We start from the raw sequence: 26,003 nt of genomic DNA, 5'->3' as shown, positions 1-26,003 counted from the left end.
TGAAAAGTCTCCTGGGTTTATTTTGAAAGTAGTATAAAAGAATCTCAGAAGTAATTTCTGAGATCACAACAGTATCCCCCTCACTTCAATGCACTTTTCCACTTTTTTTTTTTTTTCTGCTTTGGGGGTTTGTCAGGTAGAAAAACATTTTAAATAATGGTGAGTAGGAAGTTAAAAAAACCTTGAGAATACTCAAGAAAGCCATCTTAGCTGCTTGGTATAGAAAACCTAAAGCCCCCCATCAAATGAGTCTTTTAACAGTCATTTTACTTTAATAATTTTTTGCAGTAGCTTAATGGGAGAATCTTGCATGGACTTGTCTTATTTGACCGGAAAATCAGATTCTGACTTAAACATTTAACGTCTACTATGCTTTCACATCCCTTTCCTCCATTCTTGTATAGCAAGGCTAATTTTGCAAATATATATTGCTAGAACACCTGCTTGTATTAACTAGAACATTCGGGCACCATTAGAGTTTGTGGCTAAACTAGGGCAAGGGTTTTTTGTGGGTTTTCATTGGGGAGATATAGAGACTACAAAGACACTGACTATAGTTTGAAAGTTATTGGTGCGAAAAACCATGCCTCAGGGGCCGGAATGAAAGTACTGACCGGCTGGTTAAAGATTTTCGGGCTGGAATGTAAACCTCCTTTGTTAACAGAGCAGGACCCTTTCGTGTTCACCCTGCCATCCAGGCCTCCTAACAACTCTTGCTGTATCTTTGTCGAGATGTACCCAGATTTTTCCACACTCATCCTAGTCAGTTAGTGAAAATTCTACATTTCTAATTCAAACCTCCGTGTTAAACGAACTGCTGCACTCAGCTTGGAAAGTGAGTCGAGCTTTTAACATTTGCGTAAACACTTCAAATAGAACGCTGGAGTTGTCTACCTGGAGCCTCCAACCAAGAACTACAATACCCAGAAAGCACTATTTTCCCTTCCGCCTCCTACCCAGGGAATACCAAACTTGATCTCATTTCCACAAGCAATAGTCACATGACACGTTGCCTCTCAAGATGGCGGATAATCTCCCTTCGGAGTTTGATGTGATCGTAATAGGGACGGGTATGTGTGGCCCTGGTACTTCCCAGACAAAGTGTACGAAGTCTGTCTTGTTTCTACCTTCTCTGTCAGTGGCAAGGGTTGGCGAGGAGTGCCGGGGGTCGCGCATGAGAGGGAGGACGAAAAGGAAGTGAGGTAGTCTGGAGTCAGCGCGGGACTTGGCAGCTTCAGGGAGGGGCTTGGACCCGCGGTGTTTAACGCCATTTGAGTAGGGGTCGATCTGGTCGATGCCGATAGCTGAGGTTGGTTGCTGTGGTGATTCCTGTTCATTTCCTTAGAGAGAGGTGGGTTTGCAGTGTCATGAGAACAGACGGTCGGGATTTTATCAATGGAGACGCCTTTGGCATGACACGGTTTCCTCCTTGTAGATTTCATGGTGATAGTCCCCATCATTTTGTCTCGCCATTTCATAGGATGTTTTCATATATTTGTGTGATCCTATGGTATAGTGCAGCTGAAATAGAGCTTAATCTGCAGTTTTACAAGAATGATAATCAGTTGTGACCCGTGTGCGTATTTGCTAAGGGAAAGGAAACAGATTCTTTTCTATTTTGTTACGAAACCAAGAGAATTGTATTTTGTTGAAGTAGCCATTATTCGTGCTTTATGATGCTGGAAGAAATCATCTTGCTTTCTCCCGCCCACCTATCCACCCACAACTAAAATGTGCTGAGAACAAGCTCCAGAGTTCTGTGACCTTCTTTTCCCATCGTTTGTTCTCCATGTTTTGGGTGGAGCCATTACCCACCCCCACCCCTACAATTTCTAGTTGACAAATTAAACGTACAACATGTAGCAGAAAACGTTTGTCACGATTAGTATTTTTTTCTTAACAGCATAAGGGATAAGGGATAAATTTTGGATGGGATGAAATCCGTTGTTGGATGGGGTGGGGGAGATTTTCTCCTGTCAGTATAATGTGGAAGGCCTGAATATGGAGTATCTCTGAAGGAAACCTCTCCATTGTGTTAGTGAATTCAGTTTGTTGTCCTCCAAAACAGTAAGAGTAGCCATGTTACCAGGATCAGAGTAAAAATAATAGCCACCTGACTTCAAATGCTTAATATTTCCTAATTAGTGGGCTAAGCACTTAGCAAGACAGGTGTGATCCTCACAACAATCTGATTAGAATAAGTATTCTCTACATTTTACAGAATGGAAAAAAAGGGGCTTGGAAATCCAACTTGACCAAGATCACACAGCTGATAAATTTCCAAAGGCCCTTTTATATTTAATTTTATTTTTTAGTTAGTTGGTGCTGAGGATCAAACCCAGTGCCTCATATGTGCAAGGCGGGTGCTCTACCACTGAGCTATAGCCCCAGCCCTCAAAGGCCCTTTAAATCCCAGAAAGTTAAACAGTTGTTCTGACTCTCAGAGTTGACCTGTATTAGTAGAAATAATTGGGAACACTTGGTTCAGATCTTGCTTGTCCATTAGTTATGTGAATTGGATGAGCCAGACAGTTTCTCAGAGCCTTGGTTTCCTCCTTTTGAATGTAGGGAAGACACATTAGGTAGCATTTAAGGTGTTGTTAACCAAAAATTCTCTTAGTTCCTGAGTAACTGTTCTCAGAACAGCAAGGATATGTTTATTCCCAGCCTGAAAATAACTACATGGCTGCAGATAGCCTGGCTATAGCTGCTATAAAGAAATGCTGGGTGAGGGCTGGAAAAAGCCAATAGGTATTCATTTTTTTTTCTGTCTAGTCTGCCTTAAAACTGAAAACATCTATCCTACAGTAGTTATTTTATATTGTACTGGAAGTCTATATTCTTGCTTTTCTTTTTTGTTACCTAGGAACATGGATGTTTTTTAAAATTTCAAATCAAGAGAATTTTTCTTACTGGCTTCAAATTTTAATCGATGAATGTTAATTTATATTGTTAAGTGCTCTTTATTCTAATAAATGTTTTACTTTCTGGTACAGTTAAAATATGGAATATGCCTATCTTTTTGTAGTCTGTTCTGAGACTACAGAGGAAGATACTATAAGTGACCCAGGAAACTGCATTAGGAGGCTTCTTTTGTATTGGGGAAAAAAAGGTTTATTTTAGACCATTCTATGGAGTATAATATTAATTCTCAGTGTATGAGAACAACTTATGGGAAACTAATCTTAAAAGTTAAGTTTTTCATATTGCTCAGTACTGCCTCATAACTATTTTTTCCCCAAGCACATTGCTTAAATTTATGATAGGAGGCCAGCATGGTAGTGTACACCTGAAATCCCAGGAGCTCCGGAGGCTGAGGCAAGAGGATCAAAAGTTAAAAGTCAGCCCCAGCAACTTAGTGAGGCCAAGCAACTTAGGGAAACCCTGCCTCAAAATTTAAAAAAATGGAGCTGGGGATGTGGCTCAGTGATAAAGTGCCCCTGGGTTCAGTCCCTGACCACGCCCCCCTACAAAAAAAAAAAAAAAAAAAAAAAAAAAAAAACCCTATGGTATGAATTGTTTTTAGGTACATGGAACTAGAAATATTAGATGAAAGTCATTTCCCAAGTAAAACAATTTCAATATCCCTGTCATTGCCTTTAATGGGAATTATTTGTAATGCATTTGATTGTTTCTTTTCTAAAATGGAAAAGTAGCCTTGTTGCTTTTTGTTTAATTTATTAAATGAACTATTAGTGTAAATCATAGGAAAAGTAGTGTATTGTTATTTTAGTTTTATTAACAAAGGAAAATTTACCATACACATATCAGAAACATGAAGAAATAGGCTATGAGATGTAATTTTTCTTTTTTACAGTTTTAGTTAAAATTCTGCCAAGAGAAAATTGCTTCAAGTAGAATCATCTGAGAATATTTTAAAAATCCCTTTAATCTTGACTAATTTGTATTTTTGTTTTCTTTAAGACAAGGTGTAAGTTTTCCTTAAGATCACATTTTCAAGAGATCATGGGAAAAATATTCTATGTACTTTCTTAGTTAAGCCCATTTCCTTCTACTAAGAAAATACAGAAAGTATCTCTTGAGTAACCAAAGGCAAAAGAATAATATAAAGTACCTGAACTGTGGAAAAATAGAAAGAAACAGAATAAAGGACATTAAAAATAATCCTTATAAGCCGGGTGCAGTTGCCCATGCTTGTAATCCCATTTGACTGCTTGGGAGGCTGAGGCAGGAGGACCTCAGGTTCAAAGCCAGCCTCAGCAAAAAACGAGGCTCTAAGAATCTCAGACCCTGCTTCTAAATAAAATACAAAATAGGGCTGGGGGGCTGGGGCTGTTGCTTAGTGGTAGAGCACTGACCTAGCACTCGTGCGGCACTGGGTTTGATTCTCAGCACCACATAAAAATAAAATAAAAGGTATTGTGTCCACCTACAAGTAAAAAAAAAATATTTAAAAAAAATAGGGGGCTGGGGATGTGGCTCAAGTGGTAGCGCGCTCACCTGGCATGCGCGTGGCGCTGGGTTTGATCCTCAGCACCACATACAAATAAAGATGTTGTGTCTGCTGAAAATTAAAAAAAAAAAATAAATATTAAATTATCTCTCTCTCTCTCTCTCTCAAAAAAAAAAAAAAATAGGGCTGGGGATGTGGCTCAGTAGTCTAGTGCCCCTAGTACACCCCCCCTCAATATAATGTAACCTCTCATTGGAGGTGACTTATTTGTATACTCTAGCAGAAAGCAGAACTGAACAGAAGAGTACTCAAGATCTAAGAGCTTTGTGATAATATTGACATGCTTCATATATAGGGAAATACTTTAGGTCTTAGAACTTATTCTTATTTTAGAAATACTTCTAGCATGCTCAGCATATTAGAATTATCCCCTTTGAAGATATAGAGAGTGTTACCAATTTCTGCAAAAAACTGTGTTGGGGATATTATTAGATGTATAAGTGACAGTTTATATCTGTATAGAAAAGGGAAGATGTAACCCTACATGAAGTAGTACAATGGTTTCACCCCATTTATTGTAGCAACAAGCACCCATATTTATTGATACCTTGTCCTCTTGAAGTTTATGTATTGATTTTTCTTAAGGAACTTTTTCAACTTCTTGACAGTCACATCCCCAAAGCTGTTCTTAAGACAGCATGGGTTTTTTATTTTATCCTTGCTTTCGAAGACCATGCAGAGGTTAAATCTGCATCACTTTCTTTTTTAAAAGTATACCACATTATCTTACAGAATTCTTTCTCTAAGATGGGCCATGGAGTAAGCTGGCTTATCATTTTCTTGCAGAAGATAACAATATAGGTACATTTAAAGAACTTTATTGCTAAAGGTTATGGAAAAATAGAAGGGATAAGAAAAATAACAAATATAAGGGGTTCTGTGCTCCTGAATCCTTATTTTCTTGCAAGATAGTGTTCAACATAGTACAATAATAGATGTGGCAGCCTGGCATGTTGTAATCACATGACCTTCCTATTGTATGATTTCCTACTGTATGACTTTGGGGGAATTGCATAACCTCTTTGTGTATCTGTTTGCTCATCTGTAAAGTGAGAGATTTGAGTTAGGTTATATTTAAGATAGGGGTCTACCAGCTCTACAGTTACCATTATATGTGCTTAATCATAACCCTGTGTCCTTGAGAAAAGATAAATTTTGTTCTGTATAGTCCATTTAAGAAGTCAAGTCAGTGGTTAATGTACTTTAGATTCTAATTTTCCACCAAAAGCCATTTTCTTGATATGAGAAGCTATTTTCTCAGGGCAGTTCATGTATAGAGTGCATTTCTATTCCTTGTTTTTTTTTTTTTTTTAATAGTTTTAGTTGGATACATACCTTTGTGTTTTTTTTTGTTAATTTTTATGTAGTGCTGAGGATCAAACCCAGCATACTGCCCATGCTAGAGCTCACCTAGCACCTTGCTAGGTGAACAATCTGCCACTGAGCCACAACCCCGGCCCCTCCTTGATGTTTTTGAATTGAAATGTTAAAATAGTTAACCTTGACTGGCAGCTCATTCATTGACCATTCTTAATGGTTTAGATATTAGGTGTCCCCCAAAAGCTCATATGTGAGAGCTTAGAGGTGAATTGCTTGGGTTATGAGACCCTTAGCCTAATAAATGAATTAATCCACTGATTGGGATTCACTGATTGGTTTCTGAAAGCAGGTAGGGTGTTGCTGAAGGAGGTAGACATTGGGGGAGTGCCTTTGGAATATATATTTTGTGTCTGGCAAGATGAGTCTCTCTCTCTCCACTTCCTGATATGATGTCTTGAGCCAATTCACTCTGCTACACTCTTCCATGATGATGTTCTGTTTCACTCAAGCCCTGAGGAATGGAGCCTGCTGTCTATGGCTTGAGACCTCTGAAACTGTGAGCTTCCAGATAAACTTTTCCTTCTCTAAATTATTTTTTGTCAGAGCAGTGAAAAAGCTGACTAAAACAACCATAATGGTTATGATGGTATTTGAGTAGCTTCATTTCTCTAAATCTTGGGGAATGCTAATGTTGCACTAAGTGTTTTGAAAAATGATATTTGCCAAATATCCATTTGTGCCAGTCTTAATATAAGTGATTTCCCATATTTGTATCTCATTTAATCCTCTCGCAGGATGCCTGCATGTGGTTCTAACAGCCCATGATGTATGTGCTCCTTCTCATATATTTCCAAATATCCATATCCTTATTGTCTAGAGTACCTTTTTTTTTAAGATTTATTATTTATTTATTTTTGGTTAGACACAATATCTTTATATTATTTATTTTTTTAAAGTTATTTTAAAATATTTATTTATTTTTAGGTGTAGATGGACATAACACAATACCTTTATTTTTATGTGGTGCTGAGAATCAAACTCGGGTCCCGCTCATGCTAGGCGAGCGCTCTACCGCTGAGCCACAACCCCAGCCTACTTTTTTTCTGAAATTTATTTTTTAGGTGTAGATGGGCACAACACAATGCCTTTATTTTTATGTGGTTCTGAGAATTGAACCCGGTCTCGCCCATGCTAGGGGAGCACTCTACCGCTGAGCCACAATCCCAGCCCGGGTTTTGTTTTTCAAATTGCAAGATGCCACCTATTTGTTGGTTATGAAATGGATTACAGCTTTTAAAAAGGCATGCTATATCAGAATGTAAGTAGTAAGGATGATTTTTAATTTATATACATAGTTTTTTTTTTTGTAGGGCAAAGGGCAAAAACTTCAAAATCTATGGAATATTGGAATAACAGATGGTGTGAGGGAAATAGTATATTAGAAGTCATTTAGTTCTACAAATGTTATACCATATATTTTACTTACTTTGGTATGCATATAATCTCATGAGCTGTATAATGTAGCAACTGACAGCGTGGCTCTGGAATCAGACAAACTAAGTTTGAATTCCAGCTATGCCTCTTAGACCATTTTAAGTATATACCTTAACCTCTTTAAGCTTTATCTTTTTTATTTCTCAATACAATAAATTTTACAGAGTGGTGTTAAGGATTGAAAGAAATAATTCATATAAAATGCTTAGGGCTCAGAAAATGTAGTTGATTTTTATGGCCCCTAAAGCCATACGATGGCTTTTAGTTTCATGACTATTGCCTGAATGCTTTTCAGGAAGGATTCATAATTTCCATGGACAGTAATGAAAGGATTCAAGTGTCTGATTCATCTTCTTGTCTTCCCATTGGCTGCTTGGTGGGAAAGAACTTTGTGTATCTATTGCCACTATTTCAATAAGATTTCTTACCTGTTTTTAAAAATATTTATTTATTTTTTTAGTTTTAGGTGGACATGTTATCTTTATTTTATTTTTATGTAGCGCTAGGATTGAACCCAGCACCTCATGCATGCTAGGCAAGCACTCTGCCACTCTAGCCACAACCCCAGCCCCTTACCTGGTGTTTTGTAGATTTTCTTCTTTTTTGTTCACCACATTGCATTACTTATTATTATTTTTCTTTAATTTCTTTTTTTATTTATCACTTGTTTTGAACAGATTTAGTGTTCATTTTACTTGGGGCATTGTATGATATATTTCCTTTTTGGTGTAAGAAATATTGAAGGAGCTAAAGAAAGCCTACAGATTTTGCTGTTCTGAAAAATGCTTAGCATTTCTGCAGGCATTTATTGATGGAAAAGTACACCTTTTCTGCTTTCAATACCTAGAAATGTAAAGGGAGTTATCTAACTCTGGAGAAGACTCTCTGAGTACTGCTTACACTTCTCTGTGAATCATAAATTTGAGGCAGGTCTTTAGAGAGAGCCACATCTGTTACCAGTTCCCTCAGCAGCATCATTTTCATCTCCCATGCCTCTTGTCATTTTCTCCAGTGTTCTCATGGTGTTTTGGATAACTCAGGCTGCAGCAATTAAAATCAAATGTGGCTGCTCACCCTCAGATTCTCATGTTTAACATAAAATCCCAATGCACAGAAACAATTATAATTCCATATAATTGACCTGTTACTCATGCTAAATCATCTGTTATTGCATTTTAGTGTAAAGACTTTTAACTGAAAAGTTAGCCTGTGCCTGTTATATATGTAAATGGATTTAATTGTAAAATAGACTAAAAATTACATAGTGCCCAGTTTATGATATACAGTGTAGAGAGATTGGAGATAATTTGGGAACATTTATTTGTGGCCAACAAGATAGAGATACTTATTGAAAGGTTGATTTATTGTCTTTTTGCTTTTCTAATAATTTTATTAAAGGGCAGTGTAAAAAAAGACAATAACTCATCACATATTGATTAATCAGAGCATGATTATGCGGGCTAGCATATTACCATACAGAGGCTGTCAAAAAAAAGTTTGTAAATATAAGTGACCAAGGTATCTTGACCAGTGTGTAATGCTTAACGTGTATCGTCCTGTATTGTGTTACCAAGAGCTTTAAGTTGGAAATATTGTACTAGTTGACCAATTTGGTTTTTATCACATTTAGAAAGGTACTAATGAACTTTTTTCTTAACAGTGTTGTCGCAAACATTGTATTGTTCTTTTGAATCTTACAGTAATCCTATTGGTGGTTAATATTATGTCATTTCCTTTTTACAAATATTTGGAGTCTGAGCCTTAGTTAAATGTAGGTTTGGCCTGTATCAGAAAATTAAGACTAAGTTGCTTCAACTAAAGCTGAAATATTACACTGAACGTGTTGGATTCTTCCAACTGAAAAAAATAATAATCAAGATTAGAATCGTTTCCTCTAGGTTTGTGGTTGATAGTTTTATTTTCGAGTGTTATCATTAAAATTTGTGACACATTAGTCTCATGTCACCCCTTTTTTGACAGCATTGTAACATCTCTGTCAGTTTCCAAACCTTTTGATAAAAATGAACAGAATACCCAGGCTGTATTTAATCCTTAAAACTGGAAAAAAAAAAAAAAAAGAATTGCAGCTACTAAATCAAGACAAGACATGGGATCAGAGACTACAGTCACATTTTAAGATATAATTTGTTTCAGTAAGAATTCTTTATTGATTCCAGGATATGTAATTTCCCACTAAAATACTCCCCCTGCACATGCTAGGATTTGCCATTTTTGTTTTGGTGTTCTGCACTGGCAAATTCAGTTTTCAAGGTCAAGGATTCATTTTTCCGTTTCTAAAGTATTATCTTTTGTTTAATTATTTTTCTTTGTGCTGGGAATTGTTGCCTGGGCCATTTTACCCCTGAACTTCCTCCTTCGCCCTTTTTGTTTTGTTTTGAGACAGGGTTTCACTAAGTTGGTTAGAGTCTTTTAAAGTTGCTGAGGCTACCTCCAACCTGCAATCCTCCTGCTTTAGCTAGTTGAGTTGCTGGGATTACAGGCATGTGCCTGCACACCCTGCTGAAACTTTTTTCTCTTTTCTTTGTTAAATTTGATCTGCTTGGGATCAAATCCAGCCCTCGCACATCTATGCAAGCATTCTACCACAGAGCTAGACCCCAGCCCTGACTTTTTAAAAAATTGTTCTTTGGTTCTTACCATTTTCAATAGCTGTTAGCATTTACAATAGGAACATATGTCTTAATTGACAGCCTGTGTATGATAATATATTTTTTCTTCCAAGGTCCCTCTCATTAAAAAAGAAAGTGTAATGACTGACACTTATGCATCAATTTCCAGACCTTTGTTTTGTGTTTGTGTTCTTCTATTTATAAAAAATATACCTTATTTTAGACTCTATTTTGAAACCTGTTTTTTTTTCTTATTCACAATATGTCATGAACATCATTCCAAGTCAACCACATGATCTCTCTCAGTGCTGATTTAAAAAACTTTTCATTTGGAGCCAGGCATGGTGGTGCCTGGCTTGTAAACCAGTGACTTGGGAGGCTAAGGCAGGAGGATCACAAGTTCAAAGCCAGCCTCAGCAATTTAGTGAGACCCTGTCTCTAAATAAATATATAAGAAGGTCCCGGCATGTGGCTCAGTGGTTGAGTGCCCTTGGTTCAATCCTTGATACCCACCTCCCAAAACAATAACAACAAATAAAAACCTTTTCATTTGGAAATAGTGGTAAACTCACATACATTTGTAATAATATAGGAAGACCCTATATAATGGTTTTCCCCAGTGGTAATATCTTACATAATTGTATCACAACCAGGAAATTCTTACACAATGATCTTGTCAATAAAATAATATTATTTTCTTGTTTTAATTTTAATGTAATAAATGAGGTTGAATGTTTAATATGCATCTTGGTCACCTATAATTCCTTTATACATTATTTTGACCCATTTCTATTGGATCATTATTTTTTCCCTATCAATATGTAATACTTTGTTACATACTAAAGACATCAATTCCTTCTTGTATGTAGTTTCTTTTGTTGATGTTTTGTAGTTTTTTTAAAGATCTTTTAACTCCTTGGTTAAATTTATTGTGAGGATTTGTTGTTATAAATGGGATTGTTTTCCTAATTTGTTTTACAGATAATTTACTATTAGCATATAGGAATACTCTGTTTTTGTGTCTTGATTTTGTAGCCTGTAATTTTTCTGAATTCTTTTACTATTTCCAAAAGTGTTTATATATAAAATCATGTGGTCTTCAAACAAGGGCAGTTTGGCTTCTTCCTTTCCAATTTGGATGACTTCTGTTTATTTTTTCCCTTGCCCAGTTGCTCTGGCTGGCACTTCCCATAATATTCTGAATAATAGTGTTGAAAGTGGACATATTTATCCTTTTCCAAATGTTAGTGGAACAGCTTTCCATTTTTCCCTATTCAATATGATACTACCTGTGGTTTTGTCACATATCACTTTTATTGTTTTGAGGTACATTCCTTCTCTACCTAATTTTTTTATCATGAAGAGATGTTATTTTATCATGAAGAGATGTTATTTTATCAAAGTTTATTTTTTATCATGAAGAGATGTTATTTTATCAAGTGCTTTTTATGCATCTATTGAAATGATCATATGATTTTTGTGCTTTATTCTGTTAGTGTGGCATATTGCATTTATTGATTTTTGTATAGTGAATCATTCTTGTTATAATTGAAATAAATCCTGCTTGATTGTGGTGAATGATCTTTTAAATGTGCTGTTGAATTTGGTTTCCTAGTATTTTTTTGAGGACTTTGAATATATGTACATCAAGGATATTTACTTGTAGTTTTCCTTTTTTGTTGTGTCCTTATTGTCATATATATTAGCAAAGTCTGCCTTCTATTCCTATAATACTTTCTAGTATGAAAATTTATAATTTTTATGTTGTTAAATACATCAAAGATTTTAAAATGGTTTCTGCATTTGGAGATATTCCTGGAAAGCCTTTCCCTCATAGATTGAGGTTAAATATAACTTATTTTCCTTTTTCAATATTTCTTTTCTTGTTTTCTCCCCCTGCTGTATTGGGAATCATATCCAGGGCCTTACACATGCTCAGTATTTCAACATTTGATTTAAACATTGATTCATCTGATTCATTTTTTTTTTCATTTTGTTTTAGAGTATGAGTTTTTCCTCCTTAAATCATTAGCCAGCTATTCCAGCATCATTAAGCTGATAATCTATTCTTATGCCACCAAATTGAAATAGCTATCTTATTTTGTCCTGTAAGATCCATTTTTCAACTTTATCTTCTGCTACTAGTCTAGATGTCTCTTTCAGTGTAGTGTGTGTTAAAGTGGAAGAGTAAAGTGGGTCATCAGATCTGTTGGGAAATAGTAACTTGCCCTCTTTGAAGCCATAGAAATCACTCAAAAAGGAAAACATCTGAATGTGTGAAACATTATAGCATCTGCTATGAAAAATAGCAAACTGAAATAAAATAAAGCCAGCATGGAATTATTTGACACTTATAAATGCATAAAGCCTAATAACACATAAAGAGTTCTTTCAAATTTCTTTGAAAATATTTAGATCTGTAGATAAATGGGTAAATTTAAATAAACTAAGATGAGAAAAAGATCAAAATATTGAATAAAATGCTGGTAAAATACCTTAAAGTCAATTGCAAAGTAACCTAATCATTAAAAATTATATTGAAAATAATAACTAATTGTTTGATGAAGTTGTATTCAGTTGGTATACTGATATTATCATATATTAGGACATTGCAAAGTAATGTAACAGTCAATATGTTCATTGCCTTAGAGTCACTAACTCCAGATCTGAGAGTTTATTCTAAAGAAATTGTTCAGTAGAGATGATGTAAGGATGATGATGTCCATTTAAAGCTACTTATTTTACTTAGAGTAAAATTTGAAAATAATAAAATGTTTTATTTTATATATTAAAGAATCCATATATTTCTTTTTGTTTTTTTTGAACCCATATATTTCTAAGGAGGATGAGTGGCTGTGTACCTAGTGGAATATTCAGTCTTAGGGTGAGGCCCAGGATCTGGTCCACAGCTTTCTGTTTGATTCTGAGTATTGTCCCTTTCAGTTAATGCTTAATGCTTATGTGTGTAGGATACAGTCAAAGAAAAACACTATTTAAGAATTTTACTAACACTTCAAAAGCCCCCTGCTTGCTCTATCATCATTTTGTCCTGTCTTCCATTCCTGAAGTTGTAACCATTATGGTAAATTTTGTCAATTTCTAATATCGTAGTTTGTAAAGTGGGTTTATTATGTGTTCAAATATCTCTAAACAATATATTCATAGTTTTACTTGTTTGTAACTCCTGCCTGACTTTCAGAATTCTACTGTATGTATTCTTTGCATGACTTGCTTTTGGTGATTTGGTATTATGTTTGTGAGATTCATTCATATAATGCACATGTCTGTGATTCCCTCATACACACATTCACACTGCTATCATACATATTCTAAGCTTGCAAATCTTCAACCTCACTAGGTTATGCTGGTTTACCAAAGTTTATGTGTTTTCCTGTTGGTTCTCAGTTTTTTTTTTTTTTTTTAATTTTCTAGTTGTTGGTGGACCTTTATTTATTTATTAATTTATATGTGGTGCTGAGAATCGATCCCAGTGCCTCACACATGCTAAGCAAGTGCTTTACTGCTGAGCCACAACCTCAGCCTGGGTTCTCAGTTTTTTTAAACCTCTCAGGAAATATATATTGTCAGAAACATACACACTTATGCTAAAATAAGAAAATACCGTGCTAAAATAAGAAAATACCGTGCATACCCTGTGCAGTGTTTTCAGTTAATAATCCGCATCTTGTAATCCATTCCTACATTTTTTTCTCATCTAGCATACAGATCATATTTAATTTTCTCCAATACCATCCCCATACTCTTTTTAGCTGGTATGTATAATGGAGTTAAGTTCAGCATTGTGCATTGGTTCTTTTTTTTCTGGGAGGGGGTACTGGGGATTGAACCCAGGGGCACTCAACCACTGAGCCACATCCCCAGCCCTGTTTTGTATTTTATTTAGAGACAGGGTCTCACTGAGATGCTTAGCACCTCACTTTTGCTGAGGCTGGCTTTGAATTCACGATCCTCCTGTCTCAGCCTCCCAAGCCTCTGGGATTACAGGCATGCACCACCGTGACTGGCTGTGCATTGCTTCTAAATTGTTGTCCTGTATAATGTTTTATTCTAGTGTTGTCCATCTTTTCTTTTAAAAATTATAAATGTTGAAGATAGCAGGTCAGTGGTCCTACAGAATGTGCTGTGTTTGGGATTTGGATGCTGTCTTACTTACAGTATCATTTAACTTATTTCTGGGTCCTGTGTTTTCCCTGTAAGCTGGAAGTTAAAGGCTTGATGGACTCAAGGTTAACATTTTTGTTTAGAATATATCTTAGGTCATGTGAATGTCATGTTGGAGCATACCAGAAGAAATGTAATATCTTGTTGATCAACTATGAATGTTGTTAAGATTGACCCTGGAATGGAATGGTGACAGTCTGATACCTCTATGATATGGATATCTTTCTCCCTTTGTATTGAAAATAATCTGTATACTGTAAATTTGTTACTGTACAAATGTTAAATTTGATGCCAGCCATTCATATAATTGTTTTAGCATTAATTACCAACCCTTATATGAATAAGTATTTTAATTTGGGCCTACAAAATGATTTTTTCTAATTATTTAATTCCTTCTACATGTATTAGCTGCTTTTGAGTGGTTTCTTACATTTCCAAAGGAAGATGTATCTTTGTAGTATTATTGTTATCCTCCAGATAGAGTATGTACTTCCTAGAATCAGGTCGTTTAGGAAACTGAAATAGTCATAAAATTACTTGAGGGGACGAACAGAGATATAATACTGAAGCGATATAATGCTACAAACTCTTTAAGTTCTGATCTCATAATTGCCATTTACTGAGTATGTGACTTTGGGCAAATTATTTACCGTCTCTGTTTCAGTTTCCTCATCCTCTCCTGCTATGTATATACATGTGGAAAAAAACTGGAAAATCATGGGAAAATGAAAATATAGGGACCAGGTTATGGGTGATTCACATGTTTTCTTTAGCAATACACCATATTTACAAGAAGTAAATATGTATTTTTAGAGAGTATTTATATATAAGGTATTTATAAGAGAGGAAATGAAAAAAAAATTAACTGTTGTGCTTCTGTTTAAATATTTCTAATATACAATTTAAAGTGCAAACTCACCAAAAGTGATTTATGAGTCTTATACATTGGTTTTAATTTATCCTTCTTGAAATAGTACATAAGAAATTCTTAATGCAATAAACTAACTTTAATTAGACAAAATTTTATCATTTTCCTATTTTAAAAAAAACTCAGTGTAATCATTCTTTATCCTTTTAATGTGCAGGATAGAATAATTATCTTAAGTGTTTTCTCAGTGATTTCTTTTAAACACATAATGGAATTGCACTTAATATTCAATTTGAAATGTTTGTACCTTAAGGAATGTGATGTAGTTTAAAAGAACAAATTCATAAGTAGAAGTTGAGTATCCTTAATTCAAAAATTTTAAATCCTAAATGATCCAGATTCCTAAATGTTTTGAGAGCCAACACAATATCATAAGTGAAAAATTCCACACCTGGGTTAATGTGATGTGTCAGTCAAAGTGCAGGCTCAGTAAAAATATTGTATAGAATTACCTTTAGTCTATGTGTTTGAAGTGTGTACAGAACAAGTGAAATTATTGTTTACACTTGGCTCTCATCCTCAACATATCTCATGTATATGCAGATACAGCACAACTGAAAACATCAAAAGTCTGAAAGTCTTCTAGAGGGTCCCAAGCATTTTGAATAAGGGATACTAAGTTTGTAAGTTTTTGTCTCTACATTTTAGAAAATGTGTTTCTTGAAAAGATTTTTATATTAGGGTGAAGAATGTGTTTTGTGTGATTTTATAACATTATTGGAATGAACACTTGGTCTATTTCATTTATTTTAGACTCATAGTTTTATAAATAATTAAACATGTTTCTTCTGTGGAACATAAGTAAAGTGTGTTCTGTACAAAACAACTTTATTTTCCTCATCACAACTTAAATATTGTGTTCAGTTTTAAGAGAGCTGATCTGGGGTACCTTTTGCTTTGAGAAGATAATTTTGATCACATAAATTGATACAACAGAAATATTAGCATTATGAAAACTAAGTAAAATTAATTATAATAGAAACTACTTATTTCATTTACTGGCATGGATGAGGTCTTAGGAACTATTTACATTGCTTAATATAACTTTTCAGGGAATTTGAGTTGATAGAGTTTGCTCAATTTATATAAAAACTTGAACACTAAATCTGTTTTTTCAGAGAATTTCTATTTTGTAGGCCCAATCTTTCATTGGCTCTCTAAAATTTAAAAAATAAAATACATTTTATTATTTATTTTCTAAGCCTTGTTTATTTTGTTGGTTCTTTTTAGTATACATGATGGTAGAATCCATTTTGACATAATTATACAAGCATGGAATATATCTTATTCTAATCCAGTCCCCAGTACCTCTTCTTCCTACCCCCACCCCTGTTTCCTTCCCTCTGCTGATCTTTCTGCCATTTACCTGTAGTTATGTTTAAAATTAATTTCTTGTGGATATTCATGATGTTGATGTATTTATACTTGCACATAAGAAAGTTGTGTCAGATTCGTTATACTCTCTTATTACTATTCCCTTCCCTTCAATCCCCTTTGTCTACTCCACTGAACTTGTACCTCACCCCCTTCTTGTGGGTTAGCTTCCACATGTCAGAGAAAACATTCAACCTTTTGTTTTGTTGCGATTGGCTAATTTCAGTTAGCAGGATAATCTCCTGTTCCATCCATTTACTGGCAAATGCCATAAAGTCATTCTTCTTTAAGAATGAGTAATACTCCATTGTGTATATATACCACATTTTATTCATCCATTCATGTGTTGAAGGGCACCTAGGTTGGTTCCATAGCTAAGCTATTGTTAATTATGCTGCTATAAACATTGATATGGATGTGTCACTATAGTATGCTGATTTTAAATCCTTTGGATATGTATACTGAGGAGTTGGATAACTGTGGCAAATGGTTGTTCCATTTCTAATTATTTTAATATTTTTTTTTAGTTGTAGATGGACACAATACCTTTATTTATTTTCATGTGATGCTGAGGATCAAACCCATTTCTCCATATATGCTAGGCAAGTGCTCTACCACTGAGCTACAACCCTAGCCCCCATTTCTAGGTTTTGAGGACTCTCCATACTACTTTCTGGAGTGGTTCTTATTATGGAAAATATCAGCCTTTAAAAAATGAAGTAAGATAATCTCTCATGTACCAATCTTGTATTTTCAACAGGTATCAGTTTATAGTTACTCTTCTGTATATTCTTTACCTTCTCCCTCATTTCACCATCCAACCCTGGATTAGTTTGAAGGAAATCCCAGTTATCATTCTATGTGTAAATATTTCATAATGTATCTAGAAGACAGAGCGTTCTCTGTTTTAAACATAATCACAGTTCCTCCATCACCTGTGCTTTGTTCATGCCCAGTGTTTTCATTATGTTTCTTTGCTCTTGTACAGTTTGTAGCTTAGTTTTCATTACTGAATTGATTTAAAAAAGCAATTTCTTAACTTATTCCACTCTTTTTCAAATGGCTGTTCTCTAGTCATCTCACTTTTGAGCTTTTCTAATTGTGATTTATGATGTTCTCTCAGTGCTGCTGCCATTTTCTTAATTTCCTTTAGCTCATATTACCACAATTATGTTAAAATGTTTTCATCCAATTCATGAGGATGTCTTTCTGACATGCTTTCATTGTCTGTGGAATGTTATCTTGCTCTGTATTCCATTTTTTCTGAAAGTACCTTGAATGGAGTTTCAGCAAGATCTTTTTTGTGTTCCTCATTTTTAAGTGAAATGAGCTTTCCCTATGTATTTAATAATGAGTATGGGCCAGGGTAGCTTTTCTAACTTCACTGTTGTTGATCTTTCTCTTCTGTCTTCACAAAGTAATGAAAACATGTTACCTGGTATCTGAGATCTGTTGGCTGTTAAGCTCTGCAAATTTTGTCTGAGCTTTCTCTTTCCTTTGCCCCCATTTCCCCTGTTCTGTGAGGTTCCCAGTTACTCCTCTATGTATGACTTTGTCATACATAGTCATATGACATAGTCTCTGGTTTGTCAGTTTTCTGAGTCATCTTGCCCCATCCCTTCTCCCTTCTCCAATCTAGCACTGGTAGAGATTCCTGTTCATTCATCTACAGTTGAAGCCTGCAAAGTTTCCCACTTTTTCATACTTTTTTTTTTTTTTTGTACTGGGGATTGGACTTGGGGGCACTGGACCACTTAGCCACATCCCCATCCTTTTTTTTTTGTATTTGGGGGTAGGGTTTCACTGAATTGCTTAGTGCCCCAAATTGCTGAGGCTGGCTTTGAACTAGCAGTACTCCTGTCTCAGCCTCCTGAGCCGCTGGGATAACAGGTGTGTGCCACTGCACCTGGTTCATATAGTCTTTTAATGTTCCAGTGAGTACCAGATAACAGTTTTGGGGATTTTCTGGCTCTGAGGGCTATCACAAATTTCTTTGTCTTCCCTTCGATTTCCTTTTGCACACTTTCTGATACAATATGGGCAAAGTTGTTGGTGGTTTATAATAACCGTTTTGTATTTTGGGGTTTATGATGATATTTTATCACCTAGTTTTGTTGTAGATGTTGTCCTTAGGTGTGTGGATTTGGTATTCTGGTTGTACTCTCTGCTTTTAAAAGTGTTTTTCATGTGTTTCCACAAGACACTAATGAAAAAATAATAAAAGTACATAGCAGAAAGATCAGTAGAGTAGAGGGACGGTAACTGGGGGAGGGAGAAAAGGAAGGGGGAAGAACTGGGGACTGAATTAGAACAAATTTTTATAATGCTTTTATCGTTGTGTCAGAATAAATCTATAACATCATATATAATAATGAATAAAAAAGTGTAAAAATGTTTTTATTAGTGCCTTATAGTTATAGCTTTTCTAACTTCACTACTGTTAATCTTTGTCTTCTGTCTTCACAAAGTAATGAAACATGTTACCTGGTGGAGTCTGGGTAATAATAGTGGAGTCCATATTGACATATTCATAAATACATATAATGTAGTTTTCTCCATTTTAATCCCCAGCACTTTTCCTTTCCCTCCTCCTTTTTCACTCTGATTCCCTTCTTCTACTCTATTTATTTATTTTAATATTTTTTCTTTATATTTTAGTTGTTGATGGATCTTTATTTATATGTGGTGCTGAGACTTGAACCCAGTGCCTCACACATGCTAGGAAAGGTCTCTACCACTGAGCTACTACCCCACCCCCATCTATTTATTTTTAATTGATTCGTTACAGTTATATGTAATAGTAGAATGCATTGTGTTATATGTGTACATAGCATAATTTGGTTAACTTCATCCCCCAATTCTTTCCCTTCTCCCCTCCTTCTCCCCCTCCTCCCCCCCCTCCTCGCCCTCCTCCTCCCCCTCCTCCCCCTCCCCCCTGGGCCTCCTGCCTCTACTCTACTGATCTCCCATCTGTTTTCCAAGTTCTTCTTTATTAATTCCTTTTTTTTCTCTCTACCTTCCACATAGGAGAGAATGAGGGATCTTGCGGGAGATTCAGCCACTCTGTTCCTGGAATCTTGATTGTGTTTTTCAGTTCATATCATTTGCCCAAAAATAGAGTTCAAGATGTTGATCTAATATTAATATTCACCTTTCAGAACCTATAACAAATTTTTGGGCCACTTATTCCAACCCCTTCATTTTATCTAATAAGTGTGTGTGTGTGTGTGTGTGTGTGTGTGTGTGTGTGTGTATGTATGTATGTATGCTGAATTCCAGAGAGGATAAGTATTATGATTTGGATATGAGGCATCCCCCCAAAGCTCCTATGTTAATTCAGGAATATCTGGAGTTAAAATGATTAGGTTGTGAGAGTTGGAACTTAATCAGACCATCCTAATTGAATGGACTCAGTGGTAACTGCAGTCAGGTGGGATGTGGCTAGAGAAGATGGGTCACTGGGGGCATGCCCTGGAAGAGTTCATCTTGCCTGTGGTCCCTTCCACCTAACCCATTCTGTTTCCTGGCTGCCATGTATGGAGCAGCACTCTTCCACCACACACTTCCACCATGTTGTTCTACCTTACTTTGGGACCAAGTAAATGGATCTGGCCAGCTGACTGTTGACTGAACCTCTAGAACCATGAGCTACAATAAATTTTCCCTCCTCTTAGTTGTTCCTGTTATGTATTTTGATCAGAGCAGCACAAAGCTGACTAACACAGTAAGTGACTTTTCTGATGTCACAGCTATTTAGTATAAACCTGAAAATGAGAAGCCAATCATCCTCTTAGTTCAGTACTTGGAATACTAAAACAATGTTATTCTTATTCCTAAGAGCTTATGTTATATTGAATTTTTTAAAAGTAACAAATTCTACATAATAGTAATATTTTAATGTTAGTACTTTTTTCTAAAACTATAAAAAATCCATAGATTTAAACATTACTACATTTATTAATGTGCTTGATATTTTGTGAGCATCAAAGTGAATTGAATTGATTGTTAATTTTAAAATGATGCTTTTTATCTATTTTTAGTGGTTCCCAAGGCTACTTCCTTGGCAGTTTTTTTTTTTTTCCTTTTTAATAATGTAGCTACTAAAGTGTAGACTTAATATAAACATTGAATTTAAAATTCAAGTTTGTGGGGCTAGGGTTGTGGCTCAGTGGTAGAGTGCTCGCCTAGCATGCATGAGGCACTGGGTTCAATCCTTAGCACCACATAATTAAAAAGTATTGTGTCCACCTAAAACCTAAAAATAAATATTAAAAAAAATTCAAGTTGAATCAGCAACACAACTTGAATCTGACTTGAAACTCATTTTTTTTTTTGCTTCATTTTGTGATGTCATCTTTCTTCAGTGGCCTTCAGCATGAGTTAAGTGTGCAGTTTTACATTTGCAATTGCTCTCTAGTCATTTCTGTATCTAATGTTGTTTATGCTTTGTTTACAATAGTGCAGAAGATCTCTATCTAGGGTTCAGTAGTAAAATAAAGGATGTGGTTCACTAAAAGTTTTTTGCATTCACAAGTTTTTCCTTACTGGTAATTCTTTTTTTTTCCCCTAAAAAAAGAAGTTATTCTTTATAAAAGCAGTCACAGTAAATTTTCTAGTTCTATGTAATTTTCTTTCCATTCTGGTCTTCACTAGTTATAAATAACACATGAAATGACTTTCAAGGTAGAAAGCAAGAATCCATTTTGAAATGTTCTATAAAATAAAGAGTGATTTATGGTTTTATATGATTTGGGCTGAAAGCACTCGGGCTTTGCCAGGTCATCAGAGTCCTGTCAGGGGAATCTATTATTTATTGTTCTATATGATGGGAGTGGTGTAAGTACTTTATTTTATGTTTATCTTATGTAATATAGTGTTAGGAAAAATCAATTCCAAATACTAATACAATTTTAAGACTATATCATGGAAAATTAATCTGAATATTATAGTTGTAAATGATGAGGTTCAACATTAAGAATGTGGATTAAGGGGGAATTTTAAAAAATGAATGAACAATGTTCTCATTCCTAGAAAATATTTTAGGTAAGATTCTTGACAGTGTTAATTCCATTTTTTTTGACCTTGATTTTAGCCTAGTTCTTTATTTGATAGTGAAATATCTTTATTTTATCTAGATAGGTTTTAGAAAATGGCAGAAAATTAAGACCAGACTTGATGGTATATGGTCATGCAACATTCCATACACATCAAATATGTATTTTTTTGCTAGTTGCCAACTTTATAAAACAGAACCTTTACTGAGAAGGGTGTGATGAAGCTAATCTCAATTTCCTTCATTACAATTTTTATGAAATGCTAATTTCATATCTTATGTTTACCTATGTTTAATAAAATTATTTCTCCATATTATTGATATGATATCAGAATTATGCAAGTTTTCTGTGCTCCTATTGCAAGACCAAGTTCTTTGGTACAGTTTTACTAATGAATTTAATAATATTAAATGTTTAAATGATAACAAATGTTTGATTTTCAACTGTGTACATATATAAAAGGAACTTTTAAAATAATAATTTTAAGTTAAAGTTTTGAAGATAAATAAATGATAAGCAAGTGATAACCTTTTTTTTTTCTTCCTCAAATAACTAATCTTTCTGAAGGTGTAGGAGGAAGAGGGAAGAGACTCAACATTTACCAAATTTTAGCAACATGCCAAGAGGCACCGTATAAGGTGTTTCATATCATATTGGACCTTTTTCTCCCATTTTACAGATGAAAACATTGCATTTGTATATTTGTTTTGTGGAGTGTTTCCAGTGAAATGCTGTGATTCACTCACTCTGATCTGAGTTGTTTATAACTCATGTTTGACTTTTCTTTGTGGGAGAGATTGTATAATTCATTATAAGCCTATGTATGTTCTATATAAATGCCTCATTAGGACTTTGTGGGAATTTGAGTAGTTATTCAGACATTGTTTACTTTTTAAGCATTAAAAATGATTTTATTTTTAAATTAATCGGGTTTAAATGCTACTAAATTGAAGTTTACAGGTATTAATTTAAACAGATCATGCAGTCATTTTGCTTATTTCACCAAATTACTAACAAGACAAAAGGTTTAATTGTGTTCTGTTTTCCTAAATAAGAATTTATTTTTAAACTTAAAGCTCCAATTATATGCAGGTTTATTCTCCATACTGTGAGTAGAGTTTCTTTTTCCCTGATACATTGATTTGACCATTCTATTCTGGTTAAAATCCTTTTCAAGATTGCCATGGCTTAGAGGATCAAGTACATAACTCTACTATTTGGCTTCAGCCACCTTAAAAAAAAAAACTGTTTTAGTGTAGTAAGAACATTTAACATGAGATCTACCCTCTGAAATTTTTAAGTGTATAGTACACTGTTAACTATAAGTACATTGTTGTACAACAGATCTTTTAAACCTATACCTCTTGGGTAATTGTTACTTTTTATACCCATTTATTAACAACTCCCCATTTCCCTCTCCCCAAACCTCTGGCAACCACCATTCTATTCTTTGATTGTATAAATTAGCCATTTTGTATATTCCAGGTAGGTAGAACCATGCATTATTTGTCTTCTTTCAATCAGTCTATTTTCTGCAGTAATGTTCACAATAACTAAGAAGTGAGAATGATATAAATTTTCAACAGTGGAAGAATTGATAAAGTGAATGTGATATAGCCATATACTGAAATAATACTCATTAATTAAAAATACTGAAGCTGCAACATAGAGACCCTTGAAAACATTATGCTAAGTGAAATAAGCCTGCCCAACCACATTTTTTTAAAGCATTACCTTTTGGTTCTTTCTTCCTTTACTCTTTGCCAAAAATTCTCCTTTGCACTTTCCTTTTTACTTTTATACCCTTCAATTTAGGTGGTTAGACCCTGAAAGATCCAGCTAGTGTCTCTTCTTTGGCACTTTCCATCTCTCCCTTTTATAGTGGGAATGTTTCTTTCCATTGTGTTCCTGTAACAGTCCGAAATAGATTCATTATTTTAATCTCTTTAAATTATTTCTTTAGACTCGGAGCTTTTTCAGGTTAGGAATTATCTTAATGATTTTCCTCCCACCACCTGGGAGTCTGCTCTAGACTTCCTGCCTTCTCATTTTCCCCCACTTTCTTTTTTCTCCTTTTCTTAAGCAAGTAGTTGAAGATAATCTCCTGCATGCCTTCTTCCTGTGTTCAAGTAACTTCTTTTTTTTTTTTTTTTGAATAGGTTGGAAGAAATATAAGAATTTGCCTAGAAAGACATTGCTGTCTGTATTCTTCACTGTAATTTTAATTATTTTAAGAATGGAGATAATATGCCATTTAACATTGGAACAGCCTATTGATTTGACAAGCTTGTGGGGATGTATAGATGAAAGAATTAAGGAAAAACACAAATGATAGTCATTTTGGTTTTATATAATCTGAACTCAAATCATATTCAGAATTGAAATCCATTTTGGCATTGCTTCATCAGTAGAGACTTGACTTCTGTTAGTGTTGATTATAGGCATGAATATAACCACATACATATCCGCCTACCCAAAGTCATAGGTATTTTGAGCCAAATGGAGAAGAGTAATATTATTGTCTGCCACTAGAGCTAGAATCTAAAATATTTTCTGAAGGATAAGAGTAGATAGGCCAGGTGCAGTGGCACATGCTTGTAATTCCAGCTGTTCAGGAGGCAGAGGCAGGAAGATTTTGAGTTCAAAGCTCGCCTCAGCAAGAGAGGTGCCAAGCAACTCAGTGAGCCCCTGTCTCTAAGTAAAATACACAAAAGGGCTGGGGATTTAGCTCAGTGGTTCAGTGCCCCTGAGTTAAATCCCAGGTACCAAAAAAAAAAAATGTAGTTGGCATTCATTTGGTAACTACCCTTGCTAACAACTGAACAGTACTATAAGGTAGATGGCAATACTCACATTAATGAAGAAACAAAGACAAGTCAATGACTTGTCTGAGGCTGCATAGTAATCTTAAGATTCAAAGCAAGGTCTGTCAGATTGAGACCATGCCCATTTTATTGTGTTGCCAGTACTGCCCTTAAGTACTTAGTCTCAAACTTCTGTCCAAGTCTGAGATAGTGAATTCCCATGGTTTTTGAATTGGCAATATTGTATAAGTTGGTATTTGGCAACATGCTCAAACTCATTTCCTCACATGGCTATTACTTCCTGCCTCACATGATTATAATGAGAAATACATGAGATGATGTACACTAAAATATGGTGTGAAGTGTAAAACCCTATAATATAAGTGGGTTTGGTAATACTATTATTACATGTAAAAGCATTGGTCTTTAACTTGCTAATTCTTTTTCCTAAGTAATTTTTTGCTGTTACCCTTTGAACTAAGCTGTGTATTGGCTTTTAAAGGTTCATAGTGATTACATTTAATTAAAAGAAAATTATTTCTTTAAGCAGAACAAAAATTTCAGATAGTCTTAACATGAAAAATTTCTTTCTACTCAAAATTCTTGTTTTGTAAAAAAAATATATCCAAAGTTAATGTTGGCACTTTATGATGGCTTCTTTCTGATAACTGATGTTTAATGGTTATATTCAGTACATTTGGTCAGAACTTCTTTTTTTGAGCCAAATATTATATGCCCTCAAAGTATTCAACCCTGAAAAACTAGTTCTTAAAGGTAGATTGACCTTGTGTTTAATGTGGTTTTAAGTACAGATTGTGACAATTCCTTCCATGTACGTATTACTTTTTACATAAAGAAGATAACCCCTTTTCCTAAAAATCCTTGACACTCAGTATGTAGTTCATACTCTTGCCAAAAAATGGTGGTATCTTTTTCTACCATAAAGTAAAAATACAGGAGAGTCAAGATGTCTCACGGTAGTGGTAACTCTATAGAGTTGCAGTAAACTTTAAAAACATGATTTATTTGTATGACTGATATAAAAGATTTTAATAGCCTCCATTTAAATGGCAGATCTTGTGATAAAAGGTTATGGAAGCATCTTACAGCATAGAATATTTAACTATCTAATGTAGCACAAAACCTGAATTTATTTTTATTAGAAAAGCATTATCTTTGGTAGCTTAATTTTTGTTCATACTGATAGTCATAATATATATTTCATTATATGATAATCAGCTTTATGGCATGACTACATTTGACTCCAGAACAGTAATGTTTTCTTTTCATACTGCTGTACTGAATGAAAAGGAAAATAATACATATTTTAAGTGGCCTCATATTTCTTTAATTTTTTGGGGGGGTGGTACCAGGGATTGAACTTTGATTTAAATTTAATTTTACATTTTCTGTTAGATATTAATTGCAATATGTCCCAGAATTCCAGAAAACAAAGCCCTTTTTCTCTTTTTAATTTTGACCACTGAGCCACATCCCTAGCCCTATTTTGTATGTTATTAGCGATAGGGTCTTACAGAGTTGCTTAGCACCTCACTAAATTGCTGAAGCTGGCTTTGAACTCGCCATCCTCCTGCTTCCTCCTCCTGAGCCGCTGGGATTACAGGCGTCCGCCACTGCACCTGGCCAAGAAACTAACGTATTTCTGTGACTAAAAAATGTGAGGTATTCTGCATTAGAAGCATTGTGGCTTTGGATTTAGATTTGAGTTCAGATTTCAACTCT

General features: G+C 34.7%; 1 protein-coding gene across 2 annotated transcripts in view; it reads left to right on the top strand.

Moving 5' to 3' along the window:
* Positions 1-1,007: 1,007 nt before the first annotated feature.
* The window catches only part of Chm (CHM Rab escort protein), a 165,457-nt gene continuing 140,461 nt past the window's right edge, over positions 1,008-26,003 (top strand). The window contains exon 1 of one of the 2 annotated variants that reach the window (XM_071606229.1): positions 1,008-1,070. In XM_071606229.1, the coding sequence (XP_071462330.1) occupies positions 1,022-1,070 (49 nt within the window). In that variant the 5' untranslated portion in view covers positions 1,008-1,021. Of the gene's footprint in view, positions 1,104-26,003 lie in introns of both variants that reach the window. The other variant, XM_071606228.1, reaches the window with a different exon arrangement.

This window comes from Marmota flaviventris, chromosome X (assembly GCF_047511675.1).
Source record: "Marmota flaviventris isolate mMarFla1 chromosome X, mMarFla1.hap1, whole genome shotgun sequence".
Taxonomy (NCBI): Eukaryota; Metazoa; Chordata; class Mammalia; order Rodentia; family Sciuridae; genus Marmota; species Marmota flaviventris.
This window is presented reverse-complemented; position numbering and strand designations above follow the sequence as displayed.